General features: G+C 54.7%; 12 protein-coding genes across 18 annotated transcripts; 5 read left to right on the top strand and 7 right to left on the bottom strand.

Moving 5' to 3' along the window:
• Positions 1–140: 140 nt before the first annotated feature.
• KVP18_003284 (uncharacterized protein) lies at positions 141–3,674 on the bottom strand (the record flags this gene model as incomplete). Of its 3 annotated transcripts, XM_067954904.1 has the most annotated exons (4): positions 141–521; positions 550–1,585; positions 1,953–2,431; positions 2,460–3,674. In XM_067954904.1, the coding sequence occupies 4 exons, from the start codon at positions 3,672–3,674 to the stop codon at positions 141–143; spliced, it is 3,111 nt and encodes a 1,036-aa protein (XP_067809695.1). The 3 variants fall into 3 exon arrangements, with proteins under 3 accessions (XP_067809695.1, XP_067809696.1, XP_067809694.1); XM_067954905.1 differs by lacking the exons at positions 1,953–2,431; positions 2,460–3,674 and having other exon boundaries at positions 550–1,536; XM_067954903.1 differs by lacking the exons at positions 141–521; positions 550–1,585 and having other exon boundaries at positions 1,949–2,431.
• A 505-nt stretch (positions 3,675–4,179) lies between these two features.
• KVP18_003305 (uncharacterized protein) lies at positions 4,180–5,119 on the bottom strand (the record flags this gene model as incomplete). 2 transcript variants are annotated; one of them, XM_067954940.1, is made up of 2 exons in its annotated part: positions 4,180–4,851; positions 4,880–5,119. In XM_067954940.1, 2 exons carry the CDS (start codon positions 5,117–5,119, stop codon positions 4,180–4,182), a joined length of 912 nt encoding a protein of 303 aa, XP_067809729.1. The 2 variants fall into 2 exon arrangements, with proteins under 2 accessions (XP_067809729.1, XP_067809728.1); XM_067954939.1 differs by lacking the exon at positions 4,880–5,119 and having other exon boundaries at positions 4,180–4,857.
• Positions 5,120–5,208: 89 nt separating this feature from the next.
• KVP18_003303 (uncharacterized protein) lies at positions 5,209–6,693 on the top strand (the record flags this gene model as incomplete). The annotated part of the gene is made up of 1 exon (XM_067954936.1): positions 5,209–6,693. One exon carries the CDS (start codon positions 5,209–5,211, stop codon positions 6,691–6,693), a length of 1,485 nt encoding a protein of 494 aa, XP_067809725.1.
• A 625-nt stretch (positions 6,694–7,318) lies between these two features.
• Positions 7,319–7,714, top strand: KVP18_003279 (uncharacterized protein; the record flags this gene model as incomplete). 2 transcript variants are annotated; one of them, XM_067954895.1, is made up of 1 exon in its annotated part: positions 7,319–7,714. In XM_067954895.1, the coding sequence occupies one exon, from the start codon at positions 7,319–7,321 to the stop codon at positions 7,712–7,714; it is 396 nt and encodes a 131-aa protein (XP_067809686.1). The 2 variants fall into 2 exon arrangements, with proteins under 2 accessions (XP_067809686.1, XP_067809685.1); XM_067954894.1 differs by having other exon boundaries at positions 7,391–7,714.
• A 14-nt stretch (positions 7,715–7,728) lies between these two features.
• On the bottom strand, positions 7,729–9,450 carry KVP18_003285 (uncharacterized protein; the record flags this gene model as incomplete). The annotated part of the gene is made up of 1 exon (XM_067954908.1): positions 7,729–9,450. The coding sequence occupies one exon, from the start codon at positions 9,448–9,450 to the stop codon at positions 7,729–7,731; it is 1,722 nt and encodes a 573-aa protein (XP_067809697.1).
• Positions 9,451–9,548: 98 nt separating this feature from the next.
• KVP18_003301 (uncharacterized protein) lies at positions 9,549–9,899 on the top strand (the record flags this gene model as incomplete). Its single annotated transcript, XM_067954934.1, has 1 exon — positions 9,549–9,899. One exon carries the CDS (start codon positions 9,549–9,551, stop codon positions 9,897–9,899), a length of 351 nt encoding a protein of 116 aa, XP_067809723.1.
• A 268-nt stretch (positions 9,900–10,167) lies between these two features.
• On the bottom strand, positions 10,168–10,410 carry KVP18_003294 (uncharacterized protein; the record flags this gene model as incomplete). Its single annotated transcript, XM_067954924.1, has 1 exon — positions 10,168–10,410. The coding sequence occupies one exon, from the start codon at positions 10,408–10,410 to the stop codon at positions 10,168–10,170; it is 243 nt and encodes an 80-aa protein (XP_067809713.1).
• KVP18_005202 (uncharacterized protein) lies at positions 10,180–10,819 on the top strand (the record flags this gene model as incomplete). Its single annotated transcript, XM_067949588.1, has 2 exons — positions 10,180–10,215; positions 10,244–10,819. 2 exons carry the CDS (start codon positions 10,180–10,182, stop codon positions 10,817–10,819), a joined length of 612 nt encoding a protein of 203 aa, XP_067809737.1.
• A 61-nt stretch (positions 10,820–10,880) lies between these two features.
• KVP18_003289 (uncharacterized protein) lies at positions 10,881–11,489 on the bottom strand (the record flags this gene model as incomplete). Its single annotated transcript, XM_067954917.1, has 1 exon — positions 10,881–11,489. The coding sequence occupies one exon, from the start codon at positions 11,487–11,489 to the stop codon at positions 10,881–10,883; it is 609 nt and encodes a 202-aa protein (XP_067809706.1).
• Positions 11,490–11,523: 34 nt separating this feature from the next.
• On the bottom strand, positions 11,524–14,588 carry KVP18_003300 (uncharacterized protein; the record flags this gene model as incomplete). 2 transcript variants are annotated; one of them, XM_067954933.1, is made up of 2 exons in its annotated part: positions 11,524–13,766; positions 13,850–14,588. In XM_067954933.1, 2 exons carry the CDS (start codon positions 14,586–14,588, stop codon positions 11,524–11,526), a joined length of 2,982 nt encoding a protein of 993 aa, XP_067809722.1. The 2 variants fall into 2 exon arrangements, with proteins under 2 accessions (XP_067809722.1, XP_067809721.1); XM_067954932.1 differs by having other exon boundaries at positions 13,850–14,564.
• Positions 14,589–14,939: 351 nt separating this feature from the next.
• On the bottom strand, positions 14,940–16,470 carry KVP18_003276 (uncharacterized protein; the record flags this gene model as incomplete). Of its 2 annotated transcripts, XM_067954888.1 has the most annotated exons (5): positions 14,940–15,659; positions 15,697–15,840; positions 15,869–16,178; positions 16,217–16,408; positions 16,436–16,470. In XM_067954888.1, 5 exons carry the CDS (start codon positions 16,468–16,470, stop codon positions 14,940–14,942), a joined length of 1,401 nt encoding a protein of 466 aa, XP_067809679.1. The 2 variants fall into 2 exon arrangements, with proteins under 2 accessions (XP_067809679.1, XP_067809680.1); XM_067954889.1 differs by lacking the exons at positions 15,697–15,840; positions 15,869–16,178; positions 16,217–16,408; positions 16,436–16,470 and having other exon boundaries at positions 14,940–15,671.
• KVP18_003306 (uncharacterized protein) lies at positions 16,136–16,450 on the top strand (the record flags this gene model as incomplete). The annotated part of the gene is made up of 1 exon (XM_067954941.1): positions 16,136–16,450. One exon carries the CDS (start codon positions 16,136–16,138, stop codon positions 16,448–16,450), a length of 315 nt encoding a protein of 104 aa, XP_067809730.1.
• Positions 16,471–16,498: the final 28 nt, after the last annotated feature.

The following is a 16,498-nucleotide window of genomic DNA, read 5'->3' on the forward strand; positions in this document are numbered from 1 at the left end:
TTCACATACCTTAAGCCCCAGTCCAGCGTGCACTGTACAACAGCCGAGGAACAACAGAAGAGCAAGGAAGTCAGTGCAAGACCTTGTCTTCACAGGACCGAGGTATCGCGCAGGTTCCATAATCGACAATGATTTAGCGATCACAGTAAGTTGAGAATGTCTAGAAAGTCAGACATGTTCACTTTCTTGTTGCGAACGCAGTCACAAATGGCCTTGCCGGTGTTCACGTCAAATAAGTGGGCCACATACAGCAGGAAGTGGAAGTCCGACAGGCGCGTCCAGTCCGGCCCGCTTACGTTCTTCAGGTAGGTCTGAACGTCGCGCTGGGTAGGCGCTCTCCGACGATTCATTGGAGGAAAGGAATTGTGCTTGAAAAAGGAGTTCACCGTTTTTGGAGCTGAATCGTTGACTCGAACCAGCAGCCAGTCCAAGTCAAATGAACCGCCCGCCTCGATGAGCTTGCCGGACTCCAGCACCTTGGGAAATAGCTCATGCGGAGCACCTTGTTTTATGTTCATCAACTGCATTGAGACTCGGCTCACTCCTCACGTTAGGATTGGGTTGCACCTTGTCAAACAACCCGTCTCGGTAAAATGCCATCCCCAAATCCGATACCATGTATGCGTTGGGAACGGGCTCTCCGCCAAGATCGGTGTCAGGGGAGACCGTGACCGTGACAAACGTGGAGTGCTCGTAGCCAGTGTAGTGCAGGGCGGAGGAGTGCTCGAGTTGTAGCGACGCTTGGCGTAATACTTCCGTGTTCGTGGCGTGATGGTTGCCCGGCAGCTGTGTGTAGATGAATCCAACGCACTCAAGGCCGAGGGCCTCAGCGCAAGTGTTGACTGTGGGCAGGAATTCGTCGTCAAGCACCGTGCACGTGTCCACCTCTCCCACCTGCTGCGGCTCATAAATGGCCTCCACTACGGCGCGGATGCCTTGAGGGTAGTGTGGGTCTTCACGGTAGTAGCCGTAGAGGTACCCACACCGCTGTTCGCTCATCTCCAGGTCATACCTCCAGTGAGTCACGAACTTATTCATCGCTTCAACGTTCATGAACTCGATGTGGTCTACATGGCGATACTTTTGGTGTCGAAGCGTGACGGAAGGAGGAACCTTTGTCAACTGCCCCCGCTCTAGAAGACGGGGCTTGAAATTCTGGAGCAGAGGCAGGTCCCCAATGTTGAACATTGAACGATGGAGATACTCATCGAAGTTGAGGAATGCCGGCCCGCCTGCGGCAGCGTGGTCGCCAACTTCGAAGGCGGGAGACGAGGTTTGGGGTTGTTCAGGCACGAGGTCGGCGGTGGACCTGCATGCTTTCAATCCTGTGGTTACTCCTTGCATCTCTCCGACAGTGCCGTCAACGGATGTCATCTTCAACACGTCCCCATTTGCAAGGTTGACATGGGTGAACCGCAACGTGCACGTGTGGTCGAATGCATCATCTCCTTTCTGAAGGACTACATTCTCTGACCTCAAGCCGAATTTTATTGCCACTTGCTCAACCAGCGACGCTATGAGGTCGTCTCGCCGCATTTCAAACCGTGCGCGACCCAAGGGGGCTTCGACTCGCACGACAATTGACCTGCGTGGAGGTTTTCAACGACACTCACATCAGATTCTGAAATGGCGACTTTCACTAGCAAAAACGGTGAACGGAGGCAACGTCACACTCGGAAGACAACATGACTTGAGCATGTCGGGAGCTGTTCCAGCAGTGGGCTCCTAGTCTCCCCGTCCCAAGCTGCACTCTGGGATAACAGGCATCCAGAGGACCGGGTCGCTGGTTATTCTCCAGCAAGACTCGTCGCTTTTCCAAGAATGAGCGCTGCTGGGGCGTGGTTATGCGGTGGAACAGCGCGTCCAATCTTGGCCACAGACGGGAAATGCAATAGGAATTTCTCTCGTTGAGGACCTGCTCTCGACTGTTGATTGGACGGCTAACACCCTACTTTTGTTTGGTTGCCCGCCAAGAAAAGCGAACCGCGGTTCCAGATTCCTCCCAGAGGGCCCGAACGACGTCAAAGGTCAACGGCTCCACCATCTGCAGGCACGAAAACACTATATCCAGCCACTGACCAGAAAAAATAGTGCCTGCGAAGGCGCCAAGGCTGCTTGCAGGAATGACTCCATGGTTGGCGAAGACCATACACTTCGAAGTAGCTCCCCGCCTCAAGACTTCCTTCAGGTCAAAGCATTCAGGTTCATCTCCCGTGTACAGCCGCAGCTGCGCTTGCAGCCACATGTGGCGCTGTAGAGAGTACCTGAGGTTAAGTGAGTTGGGTGGCTGGTCGTTTGAGACGACCAGCGCCGTCCGTGGGATTTTCACAGCGCGGCGAGCATTTGCCAAGAAGGCGTTTACAGGCTGGCCTCCGTAGAACGCACGAACCACTGACCGTATCACCCAAGCCGTAGCAAGGAGCTGGCAATCCTGGGTGAGGGTTGCACTCTAAACTCACCGTCTCGTGGAAATGGCTGGTCGATCCGTGGTGTGCAATGCTAGACACCAAGCATCGCAGACTATTGTAAGCCACCACAGGCAGCAGCGACGGCCACCAAACCTTGTCGTACACGTCTAGACGGTCGTCCACCAGCAGTGTGTTATGCGGGTCCGCGCCAGGTAGCAGCTGCTGCAGCAAGGGGGTCTTGTCCTGGCTCTTATCCGTGGAGGACCGGCAGATTAATCGCGGCGGCTCACCAAAAAACCTATGATCGGGGTCTAATATTGCCACAGCCGTTTCGCCATAATTCTTCTGTCCGTTGGTTACGACGTATAAGTTGCAGCGTTGATACAACTGCTCCAAAAACTCCCGCAAAAACGGACGGAGTTTCACTATGAAGTAGTTGTCCGACCCTCCGGCTGTCCTGGTGGCCCGGGTATCGAAGATAACAGTTTCGTTGTTAATCACCGAGTAGTTGTACGGAAACTGTGTGGGATCCAGGTCATGCGAAAGGTACACAAGCTCAAGGTCTGGTTGGCCCTTACTGTCCCAGAACGCAGACAGATCCAATTGTGACCCTGGGACCAAATCCTTCAATCGTATAGTGTGCAACAACGTCTGGTCGAGGTCCAGCACGACATTTATCTGCGACCGATCCACGAGGTCCGGGGCCACGTCCACCAAGTTGACCAGGAAGTCGGAGGGATGCTGGTTCCAAGTCTGGTCTTGTTTCCGTCGTTTAATGTGCTGCGCCGGAACTGCACTCCGCGCTAAGCCCACTCTGCTGGGTGCAGGTTCAACAAGAGGAACTCCGTATCTCAGTGCAGGTTCAACCGCAAGTACTGGTCTGTGGTTAACCACCACAGGTACAGATCTAGAGATCGGTGCAGGTTCAACCGTAGGTACATGTCTAGAGATCGGTGCAGGTTCAACCGCAGGTACAGGTCTAGAGATTGGTGCAGGTTCAACCGTAGGTACAGGTCTAAAGTCCGGTTGAGGCTCCACAGCGGGCCACGTGTTAGGCAGCAGCGATCGAAACAGCGGGGGAAAACTGATGTCAACGGTGAAGTATTCAGCCTCGACCTCCGGGTCAACAACTGCGTCCACATGGCCACGTTCAGATGGCGGTCCGGATGATATCTCGCTAAACCACTCTATCTCCAGCTCACGAGGGGCACCTGGGTCCTCCCCCAGAGGCCCCGAGGCCGCCACGACCTTCAGCGGCAGTCTCATAGAAAATACTTGGATTTAAAACGGAACCACCCAAGCAGCTCGACGTGGATTAATTTAACGCCAATTTTCAACGCTGGCAGAGGGGCGAATCCAGGTACGTCATTTCCTTGATCAGCATTAATAATTCAACATAAACTGAAATCAGCATTAATCAGATTTTCGTGCCGATGCTAACGTTAATAACCATCGCAGTTGCAATCGGTGCGGGAGTCATTGTGGGTACGGGAGTCGCCATCTTCCCACTGGTCGTCCCCTCCACTCGTAAAGGTATGCACCCTGTTGGCCTCCAATAAACCTCTTCCAGGTCGTCGACTGCCCCGTGGAATCCGACGCCACGGATACTGCGGAAACCAACGGTGCGCCTGTTGCGTGGGCCGACGACGAGTGCCAGCTTCAGCAGAGACACACTGGAGCTGCTGTGGCGGCTCGTGCCCGGAGGTCGAGTTCGGCACGTAGAGGCAGCATTTCGAGATTGGTGCTATGAACGAAATATAAGAAAATAGTATCATGAATTGCGACATTCGTCATGGAGGTCGCAAGAGCATATCTTCTCTGCCAGAGCGAATCGTCTAACAGCTGTCGACCAGCCATCGTCGTCCACATGTCGAGTCACGCAACGGGCAGCGGCTTTCGTCAGGGACATCCCGTTCCCCATGGAAACGCCCATGTGCACCCCTTTCAACAAGGGCGCGTCGTTTTCACCGTCCCCCAGAGCAACCGCAGTGTCGGATGAGAGGCCAAGCGAGTCTAGCAGCGAGCGGAGGGCTACGCCTTTGTCCATTGAATTAGGAGTGATGTCCATGAGATATGGCAGAGACTGTCGGAACTGACAGCTGGTCGCCAGCGCCTCGCCTGACTCGTCCTCCAGCGCCGAAACTTCCTGTTTGATCGTAGCCCATGGTGCTTCTGGATTAGGGGACAACAATGCGGCTCTGGTGGGTAGAAGATCGCGCAGCTCCATGAAGGTGCAGACGTCGTCGACCACCTCGGGAGCAGGCTCTGTGTACTGTGAGCAAAACGTTGTTCCCAGGTCGCTTGCGCCGGCCGAAAGAAATATTCGGTCGCCGGAATACACCATCAGTTCGGTCTCCGTACGCGCAGCGTAGCCGACCAACGCGCGAATCGCCTCAATTTGCAGATGAGTGTGGCTTACTACCTCGCCAGAAGAGTCATAGGCCTGCATGGTCATACCCCCACCCTCCCACTATCTGACCGTGATGGTATATGCCCGGGTAAATGGGCACGATTTCCCCACCAGTCACCAGCTGAAAAGACTTAGGCCCTCGTCCAGTGCATGGTATCACAGGGATATTCCGGCGTCGAAGGACCGCGAGAATCTCCTGCGTGGCTGCCGGAATTTTGTGGTTGGTATCGAGGAGTGTGCCATCCACGTCAGTAACGACGACGGAGGAAACGCAAGGAGCAACTTGGCAGGCGGTAAGCATAATGTCATAATTCGAAAATGAATGGTTACGTGTCTGTGGGGTCGATTTCATGCATAAGCACCTTTTTAGACTTGCATGAAATTTAAAATATGCGATTGCGACCAGCCTTGCAACAATCGACGGACATTCTTGTGTGCTCTGGCCTGGCACTACCAGTCTTCAACGGACAGTTGGACAGAAGAACAGGAATTGCTTTGCCTGCGGGTAACGCTTCAAGGCGCGTGCCGCCACGTGGCCTGCTGGGCCGTCTGAGGCCGCTACCCCTTAAAAACCCTCAAAAGATCCCCTCGGATCTCCAGTGCCTAGAGCACACGTTCACTCGGATGCAACCGCTAATGCAGCCAGCGTTGGTGGAGCATGCTGCCAACCAGATAGTGGCGTTCAACCGGTCCGTATTTTCGGACCTGTTGTGGAAAGAGGGTGACCTCTTCGGTAGCAATACGAGCATGGAAGCGGTGGTTAAGGCTCTGACGAAGTTGTTGTCTCAGATGCCCAAGGACGCAAACCGAACTGAGCCCGCGAATCCCGTTAGTGACAGCCAACTCGACCGCATATCTAAGCTGAACCTCACAGGCACTGTGCGAGAAGCTCTGGCTGAGTCTGCACGAGCGATGGATGCTGACGTGGTGCCAAAAATTATTTCAGCGGTCGAGGCAGCGAGTGGGGTAGGATCTACCCCCGATATCGTCGTAAGCGGGCTGATGTTCGCTCTGTCTTCGTTTAAGTACGAGGACCTGGAAAGGATGGGCGAGGCATGGCCCTCAGTTCAAGCCGCTATTACGGACGCTCTGTTATCGGGTTTCCTCGAATCCGCACCGAAGCATCTGAAGAGCACAGTGCCTAACGAGGTCACTATGCACCATCTGGATGTGATCAACAACCTTCCCACCATCATTCGTGCAGAGGGTGGTGGTTGTGCATTGGAACACTCAGCAATGAACTTGGGGGACAGACTAGGGACGGTTCACGCTTCGGTTCCAGCTACATCTCTGATATCACGGAATGTTGATGTGCAAGCGGACTGTCAGCTCATCGCGCTCATGTCCGCAATATTGCTGATGCCGAAGTATACATCCCGCTCAGTCATAGGGATGATCAAGGATATTATTTCGGAGTCCGAAACCTATGGCAACGACGCGGGTGAGGGCGAAAGATTGCTCCGACGAGTCATGATTCTCGCTGAGATGAGTCCAGATTGCGTGTACCAAATGGGCCGTCAAGCACTGATTGACTTAGTGCACTTCACAGTGCAACCGGCGAAGAATGCTGAGTTCACTAAGGCCCTTGAGAAGTTGCCTTGCGAGATGCAGCTGACTCAGCTTGAGATAGACAAATTTGTTGTACGACTTGTGAGGCCGCCCCACGTGTCGAAGTGGGCTGTGCCAAGCGATACGCTTTGGGACTCTGACAATCACGAGTGTGCCTTTTGTCTGGAGGACTTTTATCAATCGGACCTAGCCCGGCTACGAGAATACGCTGCTCCTCAGAGGAGATCGCAGCGTCCGAAGTTAGGGGCCATGCGAGAGGCCAACGTCGACATCAACTATTGCGGACATTACTTCCACCGTGAGTGAATCGGTATCTAGCACGTAATTATTGTTGCAGTGACTTGTCTGGTCCGCATGGGACTTACCATCGACTTAAGTTCTGACGATCACGAGTTCGAACCCGCCTATCCGCCCATTCTGTGCCCATTTTGCCGCGCTCCTTGGACGGGGTGCACCAGGATGACGGGCCGATTCCTCTAGTAGGGATTCAAGAAGAAGATTCTACCAATTCATGACTCCATGAAATTCACGTTCTGTTGAATTCTGCTTGCGTTCTCGGCTTGCAACTGCACCTGTCGTCCACAGGGACCGATGCGAGAGAAGAGTCAATATGCCGGCCGCAGCCACTCCAGGTCGGCTTTCCACAAGTAGAACAAGTTATACGAAAGCACATCAGATAAATTACACTTTTGCAGCCGACAATGCTACATAAATGGCGCGAGCTAAAAACCACATCCTTCATGGTGCTGTGGCGTGTGGGAGAGTGCGCAATCCCTTGGTGCCTATTTGCGGTCAGAGACCGATAGACATTGAACCCTACAAGAACACGTCACTACGAAAATCGCGAATTTAATGGACCCGCTTGAACAATTCAGCGAAAGCTCGCGGCTGCTGTCCATCTGGGTCCATCGGTAAGCACCACGACGTTTATATGCCGGTTCGATTCGACTTTCGCACCTTGGATGCTGGTCATCATCACACTCGCTACAGTTTACTGTCTCTAATGGCCGCCCTGGATCAAAAGGCACAGGTCAAGCAACGCCGATTACAGACACTGCAGGACGCTGTGTTCACTGAGGGCGGTGTTCTCGATGCGGGGGTGGAAGCTGAGATCCAGGGGTTGGAGGTGGAGATCCAGTCTCTGATAACGGAGAAACTTCTCACCAACTCCCACTGCCAGTACGTCATTGCGAGCATGTCAAGGGACTTAGTGCCGCTTCACAGGCAGCTCGACACCGCTTCCCCTAAGGGCAGCATGAGTCCTGAGACGCTGTCAGAAGTGTCGAGCGCACAGAGACCCCTAGACGAAGAAAATACGTTTCACTAAGCACTCAACCCACACTACCATAACCGGAAATACCCGCGCGTTGCATACCACGAAGCGTCTCGTTCCAGACCAGACGAGCTGTCCCTGTTCGAAAGCTCGGAGGTGGGAACGCAGTCGAAATGTGGTGGTTGGAGCGAGTTGCTGGAGCTGCTTTGACGTCGGCTTGCGTGGTCGCTGATGGTGGGCTGTTCGCACTCGATCTCGTGGTCAGTAATATCGGAGAAGCTTCTCACAAATGATCCACTCGAGACAACGAGGCCTACGTCCACATCGACCTCCTTTGGTGAGTCTGAGAACTTTGCAGAGGACGATGTATGAGCTGGGCTCACTATGAGATTGAACTTAATCGAATTCTCCGTCTCGCTCAACTGGACCACGGAGTCTGAGGTGGAATGAGAATTGGCTGGCGGGCTCAGCTTCACGCACGGCTGGCGACGACGCACACAGAGCACCAGCACGATCAGGACTAGCAGCACAAGTGGCACGCACACTAGCGTCGCCCACATCCACACTGCGCTGCTGATTGTACTCTTGCACGCAGACTCCGCGCAGCCCAGGTCGGTGGTATCGTCTGCGGGTAGGCACTGGAACCGCTCCGACAGCGAGTCGGTCGCCTCGAAAGGGTGAGTTTCCGCACGACGAGAGCCTCCGTAACGGATCCATGTCGCCGCTTGGCCCCAGGTAGAGTTGTTGGACGCTAGCGAGTCCACGATGGAATGATATAGCTCATGTACTCGCGCTAGCACTATGGTGTCGCCCCTGCCGTCAAAATCCAGTTGGTGCATGACAACATTGTACGCTGGCAGAAGCAAGTCCCAGTGGTCCTGAATCACAGTTAGGCTTTGCTTTGGCAGCAGCACCGACTGCGGGTAGAAGGAGCCCAGTGTGACGATCTGACTGGGCGCGACGTCCCCGTCGAGATAGAACTCCAATTGGAAGTTGTTCAGGTCAATAATGTGGGTGTCGAAATTGGTTACCTCCACTGCGCGACGCGAAGGAAGGCTGCCGTGGACATATTGGGTTATCAACACCAGCCCATCAGTGTGTACGGCCCGGTGACAGTCGTTCCGTAGGCATCCCAGCCCGGATACGTCATCTGCCTCGAAGACAAACCAGGTATCATTCCTCATGAACTCATCATCCAAATCAATATCGCCGTAGCAACGGCTTGGTCGGCGGCGAAGAGTCACGTCCAGGCCCCAGCTGCCCCCCAACCTTGACCCCAAGCTGTCGATGAGATGGTCTTGCTTGTAGAGGCCGATGGAGTCGCCCTCCCCATCGAACCACAAATCGGTTCTCTGCACGATACCCGTCGGCCATAGTGCCGCGTAATCCTGGTGAACAAGGGTTAAACTGTCCCCTCCTCCCAGATTAACCTCCTCAAGGGGCAGCGGGTGCCTCTCCCCGTCCTCCGTCTCCACCACGACAGAGTAGCCATCTAGTGATACGGAATCAGCGGTGAAGTTCGTGATCTCCAGGGCCCTGCAGCTGCGACGCGTGCCCTCGACGTACTCGCTTAAGAGGACGCCGCAAAATCGCGGTCGCCCAGGCGAGGTCGTTGCGAAGGCTTGAGTGGTGGTCTCGCCGTCGGTGCTAGAGTCCGCATTGCCTTCCGAGATCGAGGCTTCAAATCGAGTAACCTTTCTCACGTAAGAGGCCCTTTGATGGCGCAGATTGTCAATTTGAATGGTTTCCCTCCCATGGGTGGTCTTCCCTACGACACGCGAAGTCGGCATGAAGGAATTTGGTCAATTGACATAAGTCTGATGTCAATTGAGATGTCACCATTGCAACCAGTGCAAAACTTCCAATTTCATAAAACCCTACAGATTCGATGCCGGCTCATCTTTCTGCAGAGGAGCTCAACCTCATCATCTACCATTACATGCTTGAGAACGGGTACGAGCACTCGGCTTACGTATGGGGGTCAGAGACAGGAGTGGATGCCGTGATTAAAAAAATTCAGGCAGAAACGGAAACGGGCGGCACCCGGACGCTCAGGGGATCAGGACAGGGGTTGGTCTCTATCATGCCCGCAGGCGTTATGGTAGAGATGATGCGCATGGCGCTGCTGTATGCGCACGTTCAGTACCACACAGACGTAGGTTTGAGGTGGAAGGACTCAGCTGTCGCACGGATGGGAGATACCGTGCACCAAGCCCTTCTCTCTTCTGCGACTCCATAAGTGCAGCACCTCCGACGCAGAAGACGAGCGAGACACCTCGCAGGCCACGCCAGTGAGTGTTCTAGCGCGAATCAGACCCTACTCATCTCTTCCAGCCTCGAACCGGCACGGACCAACCGGGTACCCCCGTCAGACGCACCGGCAGCGCCAAGCGCGGTCGCGGCCGAACCAGAAGGAAGACGGAAGAGTTCTGAGGTTTATGGTCATGGATTCACGTGCCTACAGAAATGCGTCTGGAGTTTCGATTGGGAATTCTCAATCGCCGATTTTAATACCCACCATGGACGGAAAGGTGCAGGTATTCGTACTCTTTCGTGTGAGGGACCAGGGGTGGTGGCATACAGCTGTCATGCGTGACGGCCTGGGGCGAAACAGTTAGGGTGGTCGGGTCCTGCTCGTCCCTCGGAGGCTGGTCGCCCCACCTGGCTATCCCCCTGAGAACTACAGAAGACTCGTACCCTGTTTGGACCAGCGAGCCAGTCTTGATCACGGCTTTGCCTGGCGAGATCATCGAGTACAAGTACATTAAGGGACCGGAGGTTGTGTGGGAACGGCTGCAAGCAGACCGGTCCCTGGTCTGCCCGCTGTTACCCGTGACTATGCCCTTCACGCCTTACTTCATGATCTCCGGAGATGAATGGGGTGTGAGCTCAGGCAAACCCACGTCATTAATGGCTACGGCGCGGACGCCGCCAGCCTTGAAAGTCGAGGAGAGCGATGAGGTGAGCACTGAGACGCGCGTTGGAAAACGTTTTGCCAGAGTCGTCGTCGACGCCCAGACGCCAAACGCAGCGCAGTCGAAGATCCGGATGTCACTACCACAAGCCTCCAGTCCTCGAGTGCGCTGCTCCGCTCTGAAAGCGCAACCTCCCGCGACTCCGATCTTACGTAAGACAACTACTGTCGCCAATCGAGGATAGAATTTTTAATGCGTGGTCTCTAGGGAGGTCTGAAGTTTTGATTGCATTCATTTCGTTTTCATTAATGGGAGCTGCCAGTTTCCTCCGCAACGAAGTCGTCCAGGTCTGCGAGAGGTACCTGCGTTCTCTTAGGTCGGTAAATGAAGTACACTACGGCGGCAGCGATAGCCGCAGCCACCAGTCCCAGGAATATCCACAGAACACTCCACCAGGACCAGCCGCCAGCTTCCTCCTGCTTCGCAGATTCCGGCTCCGCAGATTCCGGCTCCGCAGATTCCGGCTTCGAACCTTGTGTTTTCTTGTCGAGGTTTGACAGCTCCGAGTTCACCTTTTTCATCTCCCTGGTCGTGTCGCGATCCAGATTGAGAAGCTGGCTCTCGTCGTCGACACTACCACCGAGGCCCGTGAGGCCCTTGGAGGCTTCAGAGATAGCCGCCTCGCCACTGCCTATTAGTTCTGCCACACTTTTACTGCCTTTCTCTGCCTTCTTGACCGCCTCTTCCATCTCCTCAGCTGTCTTAATCGCTCCGTCAACATTCTCCGACTCGATCAGTCGGGCAATGTTCTTACCATTGGCCTCCGGTGTAGCTTTTTGGTTGAGCGCGCCGCTGCTGCCACTTATGTTGACAGCCAGAGTCAGACTGAGTAGAGTGAAACTTGCAAGACGCATGGCGAAATATTACATGCACCATCAAGTATCGGAGTTACAGCTCGCATTCACATTCGTCTCCATAGGGGCTACAGTCTCGTCTCTTTCTTTCCATCTTGGCCGACTGCGGGGCCAACGTTTCCATAGCCGTCAGCGGCGGTCCGTCTATGGATTCCTGCGGACTGCCCTCCGCCTCACGGCGGCTGTGCATTGTCTGGAGGTCGGGGTCCTCCAAGAACTCTGTGTCTTTGCCCAAGTCGTCTCCAGCGGCCTCAGTGTTTGAGGAAAGGACATAGGGGCTAGAGTTGATTGCCGATGTCCAAAAACACGGCATGAATGCCCACTCATCACGTCGTAGATCCTCGGGTCCTGGTTTCTTGGGCAGTCGGGGAGGTTTGTGGAGGTCTAACGGCGCTGACAGAGCAATGCGCAGCCGGGCCTCCTCTGTCATCTTAAGCAATCCAGCCCGGAAGAAGCCAATCTCCACCTTTCCAGTCTCCTCGACCACAGATCCCGCTCCGTGCATATTTCCGAACATCCAGTCACCTCGATACCGCCAGCCCTGATGACTGAAGAACTCGCCCTGGCCATGGCACATCCCGTAGAAGAATTGGCCGTCGAAGACGTCCGCTGTCGTGAGCATCTTAGCAGTTCCTTTCCCGTGGGGGAGAATAACAGGTAACTCGGGTGCGGGCTGGCCGGTGCAGTTGCGCACGACCTGTAACAAAGAGCTAGGGCTGGCAGGTTCCGTCAGGCGCAAGGCTTTCCAGGTATCAACACTCACATCGGAGCCTCTGTGGAAGACACGTATTTCACCGCAGTACGAGTCGCCATCGGGGTACATAAGTGACCACTGGGAGTGCGACGCGTCCGGCACGTCAACCGTCCAGACCCCCTCGATTTCCAGGTAGCCATCGCCGTCTGGTACACGCATATGGCCGTCTCCGTTCCGCCTCCCTCGCCCCCACTGGCCCTCGAAGCTGGACCCATCGGGGAACAGCATTACTCCGTATCCATGGAAGCGGTGGCAGTCGAAGTCCCCATCGTAGCGACGCCCGTCAACGAAGGTGCGAGACCCTCGACCCTGCATCTTGCCGTTGCTCCACTCGCCTTTCAGCACCTCGCCGGACTGTCTAGACAGAGTTCCATTGCCGTGGAAGCATCCTCCAAAAAACTCGCCCACGTACTGGTTTCCGAAGGAGTCCTTGTGGGTTCCTTGGCCGTGGAAACGATTCAGGGCGAAGGAGCCCCAGTAGCGCTCGTGGTTGTTGTAGAGGTGACCCTGGCCGCTCTTTTGGTCGTGAACCCAGTCACCAGTGTACATGTATCCCGTCGACACGTCAAACAACACGCCTTTGCCGTGCCGTTCGTCGCTGCACCAATCCCCTTCGTACTTGATCCCTGTGAGAGCACTGTAGCAGCCTTTGCCCTGTCGGAGACTGTTGGAGAATGAGCCCTCATAGAGGTCTCCGTTTGTGTAGGTGTACCGCGCAGTCCCCATTCGCGGCGGACGCACGAACACAGGAAACGGGTCTAACGTTTGAGAGTCCAGCCAGCGGGAGAAGTTCTCTGTCTGGGTCCACGCCCGAACGAACAGAGGATTGAAATCTTGTAAGAGGTTCCATTTTCCCGACTCCAAAAGACTTGGTATCGACTTTGACGGACCCAGCTTAAAGGCACACATTCTAAGGAATACCTCAAGGAAAAAATGATAAACTCTGGTCTCCTCGCCCTCTTCCAGCATCTGACAGCCGTTCTCGTCGTCTATCGAATCGTCCGTCACCAAGTTCGACGTACAGAACCCCCTCACTACACGTGGGAGGAGGCTTTCCACACATCGCCCAGTCTTGGGGCTGCTCTTGTCCGAAGGTCGCCCCATAAGCTTCAGCCGCTTAGACAGTCGTACCTCGTACTCTGACGCCTGCAGCGCGGCTTGGGACGTCTTTCCCACCGTAAGGGTGCTGTCAACGAGATTGATAGTGATATCCGGCTCCAGGGAAGTCATGCTTAGGAAGACGCGATTTGTACAACCTACCAGCCAGCCCTTACATGTAGCGAAGTCCTCGTGGTGCTGCAGCCCGACGTAAGGAAAGACCGGGAAGTCCGGCCCCAAGATGCTTAGCGGCAGGCCAAGGGATTTCCTGCGAGCCTCGTCTTCCGCTTTCAGTCCGAAGTTGCCGAGCCCTGGCAGCAGATTGAGTAGCGCAAGTACCGCCTCGGAGACCTCGGAAGGCGAGTCTGAGTAGACGAGGACTCGCAGCTGCAACATGAGAGCTTTCTGAACAGTAAAAAAGGACTCTGAAAAATATCGTAAGATGATGAATCACGCATGAAATTGCTGAAGTATTCAGTCTGATACAAAATATAATTAAAGAACTCACTGATTTTAAACTTTGCTTTGAGAGCGTTGAGGGGTATCTCTTGGAAATAGCCACTGCAGAGGGGAATGCTGGCAAAAAGACCGGACACAGCGCTCAGGCATTGAAACTGACTCCCAACGAAGGCATCGGCTGCCCTCTCAACCTCTGAGATGAGCGTAGACCAACATGGGAGCGGACTGACAGCGCAGACGGCCTTCAAGGCGAATGGTCGTTGACTGTCAGAGACCTGAAGGTGCAGGCGTCTGCAGCTCGAGACCCCAAAGAGAATACGGCCGTGCGGAGTAGGAAGTGCCAACGCCACTCTCTGGTTCTCGGCGTTATGCGCAACGTCAGGCAACGCTAGGAATGGTATCGCGTGCGCCACACTACCTATGTCAGAATACCAGTCCTCAGGCGGTGGCTCCGCGGGCATGGCGTCACGCTCCACATAAACCAAAGGCTCGCGTTCCGCATTTATGACACATCTTTCCAAGTGGGAAGGGAAGACGTGTTCGATCACAGGGCCGTGCGTATGGTCGAAATCCACCACTAGGACGACTGCCTGCAGTGCAGGACCTTTCCAGTTCTGTTCCTCCTCCACGGAGCTGAGTCGGCGGCTCCTGTCTTGCAACGCTGAGGTAGTGGTCAGGCTTGCCGCCCCAGAAACCGCTCGCTTGAAGGGGCTGCTCTCCCGGTAGGGTTTAGGGTCCGCAGCGCTGGAAGACCAAGACTTCATCAGCGAGTGCTTCAAACTCCTCATAATAATCCGTCAATTACAGTCACCTTTAGTGAACAGAATCCTCAAAAAACATCTGACCCCACTCTGCACTGCTGCCATTGCTCTAAATAACATATTCTCACACTTCCCCAAAATATCGGGTCCTCAGACCTCAGTAAACACGAGTACGCTGCGAAGACTAGTCGCTCAGCCTCCTTCCCGTAATGTTGTCCATAATAGCACGAACGTTGTCCCTCTGCATCTTCAATTTGGACAGCTTCTTGAACAATTCAAAAAAGGTGCGATGTCGTCTGAAAAAAGTGTTTTGGCTGTTTTTTGGGCTTAAGTAAATAGATGGACGCTATATCAATACTTCAATAAATAATTACATGCTCACTTGCACCTAGCGAACGGAGGAGCTTCCATCAGTTCCTCCACTGATGGTCGGTCGTCTGGGTTCCGTACCAACATTTTAGTGATCAAGGAGGACAACGCCTGCGACACGGGAGGAGTGGTCAGGTGGGACCAGACGTCGGCATTAGGGTCAGCGAGCAGATACATGGCTTGCTCATCTGAGAGAGCTCCGAATGGTATTTCTCCTGTGGCCAGTTCGAGCAAAAACATCCCCAATGACCACACGTCAGCCTTTTCGGTGACGGGCGGCAGGCTCTCAGACGGCGGCGTCACGTTACTAAGAGCGACTTCAGGCGCCATCCAACGGGGGGTACCTACGGTTTGGACGTGAACAGAGCTGCCCTTCAGACACCTCCGTGAGCAGCCAAAGTCCACTAAGCACGCCCGTCCATCGAAAGCCACGAGCACGTTGGCAGACTTTACGTCCAGATGCACCACTGCGTGCTTTGGTGACGCCTGGACATGAAGGTACAGAAGCGCACTGAGTACACACTTGCCCATTGATAACACTTCGTCCTCAGGCAGGGCACCAAATTCGACGTAGAGTCTGCGTGTTGACCCGGGCAGGAAGTCCATTACGAACACCACCCAACTGGGATCCAGGATGAACACCCCTTGGGTGCAGCTGAGGTTACAGTGCTTGACGGAGGTGCAGATATCTGCCTCTCTCTCTAGCGCTTCGAGATGGGACAGGGATTGCTGGAACAGCATTAGCGCGCACGCGAGACATGCCCACCACGGCTGACCCCTGAACTATTTTCACGGCCACCTTGGTGTCGTCGCTCCTGTCCTCCTGTGGCAGCGCAGCCATGACCAACCCGTTCCCTCCGAAGTTGATAATCCCCTCGAGCAGCAGTGGCCGCAGACCCGGTAGGTGCAGCTGAGTGTTGCAGCGCAGAGCGACTCACTACGCTGTTTTTGGGGAATGCTTGGGCAATTAGTCGAACGTGCTGGCGAATGCTGTCGGGAAGTGGCCAATGTACACTGTTCCTCCCGTCGAGACGAGAGGGGGCCATGGTCGAGCTGCCTCGATCACCCATCGGCTTGACGCCGCAATGCGGCTGAAAGTTGGCATTCTCCAGCTCGACGCCTGCAGTTCCCGTAGTAGATGTGAGCACCAGCAGGTCAGAGAACTTCGACAAGGCCTCCTCGTTGAATGGCAGCTTCATATAAACATGTGCTGGCCCCTCAACGGGAATCGGCTGCGATTGTGGGACGCTGGACATGTTTTAGATTGTACAGCACAGCGGACCTACGAACTCGAATCGTCAGCGCGAACGTCCTCCCAGGCCGAGAGCAGCGACGAGGCGTCGGCAAGACCCTTCATCCTTCTAATGGGCCAGGACCCCAACTCCGAGTTGGACGTGTCGATTGTCAGTGGTCTGGAGGTTACAGTCAGGCTTGAGGTCTCTGCAGACCTGAGGTCAGGTGTGATTAGCAGTCTGGGCCTGTGTGCGAACTATTCAGGAACCCACCTGTTGTTTCTCTGAAGATTAGACAGGTACGTCATCCCAAGAATTGGCTGATTATAGAGTCGT

The sequence above is a fragment of a genome, assembly GCF_019968955.1.
Source record: "MAG: Porospora cf. gigantea A chromosome Unknown PgA_NODE_32_length_63425_cov_348.357, whole genome shotgun sequence".
Lineage (NCBI taxonomy): Eukaryota > Apicomplexa > Conoidasida > Eugregarinorida > Porosporidae > Porospora > Porospora cf. gigantea A.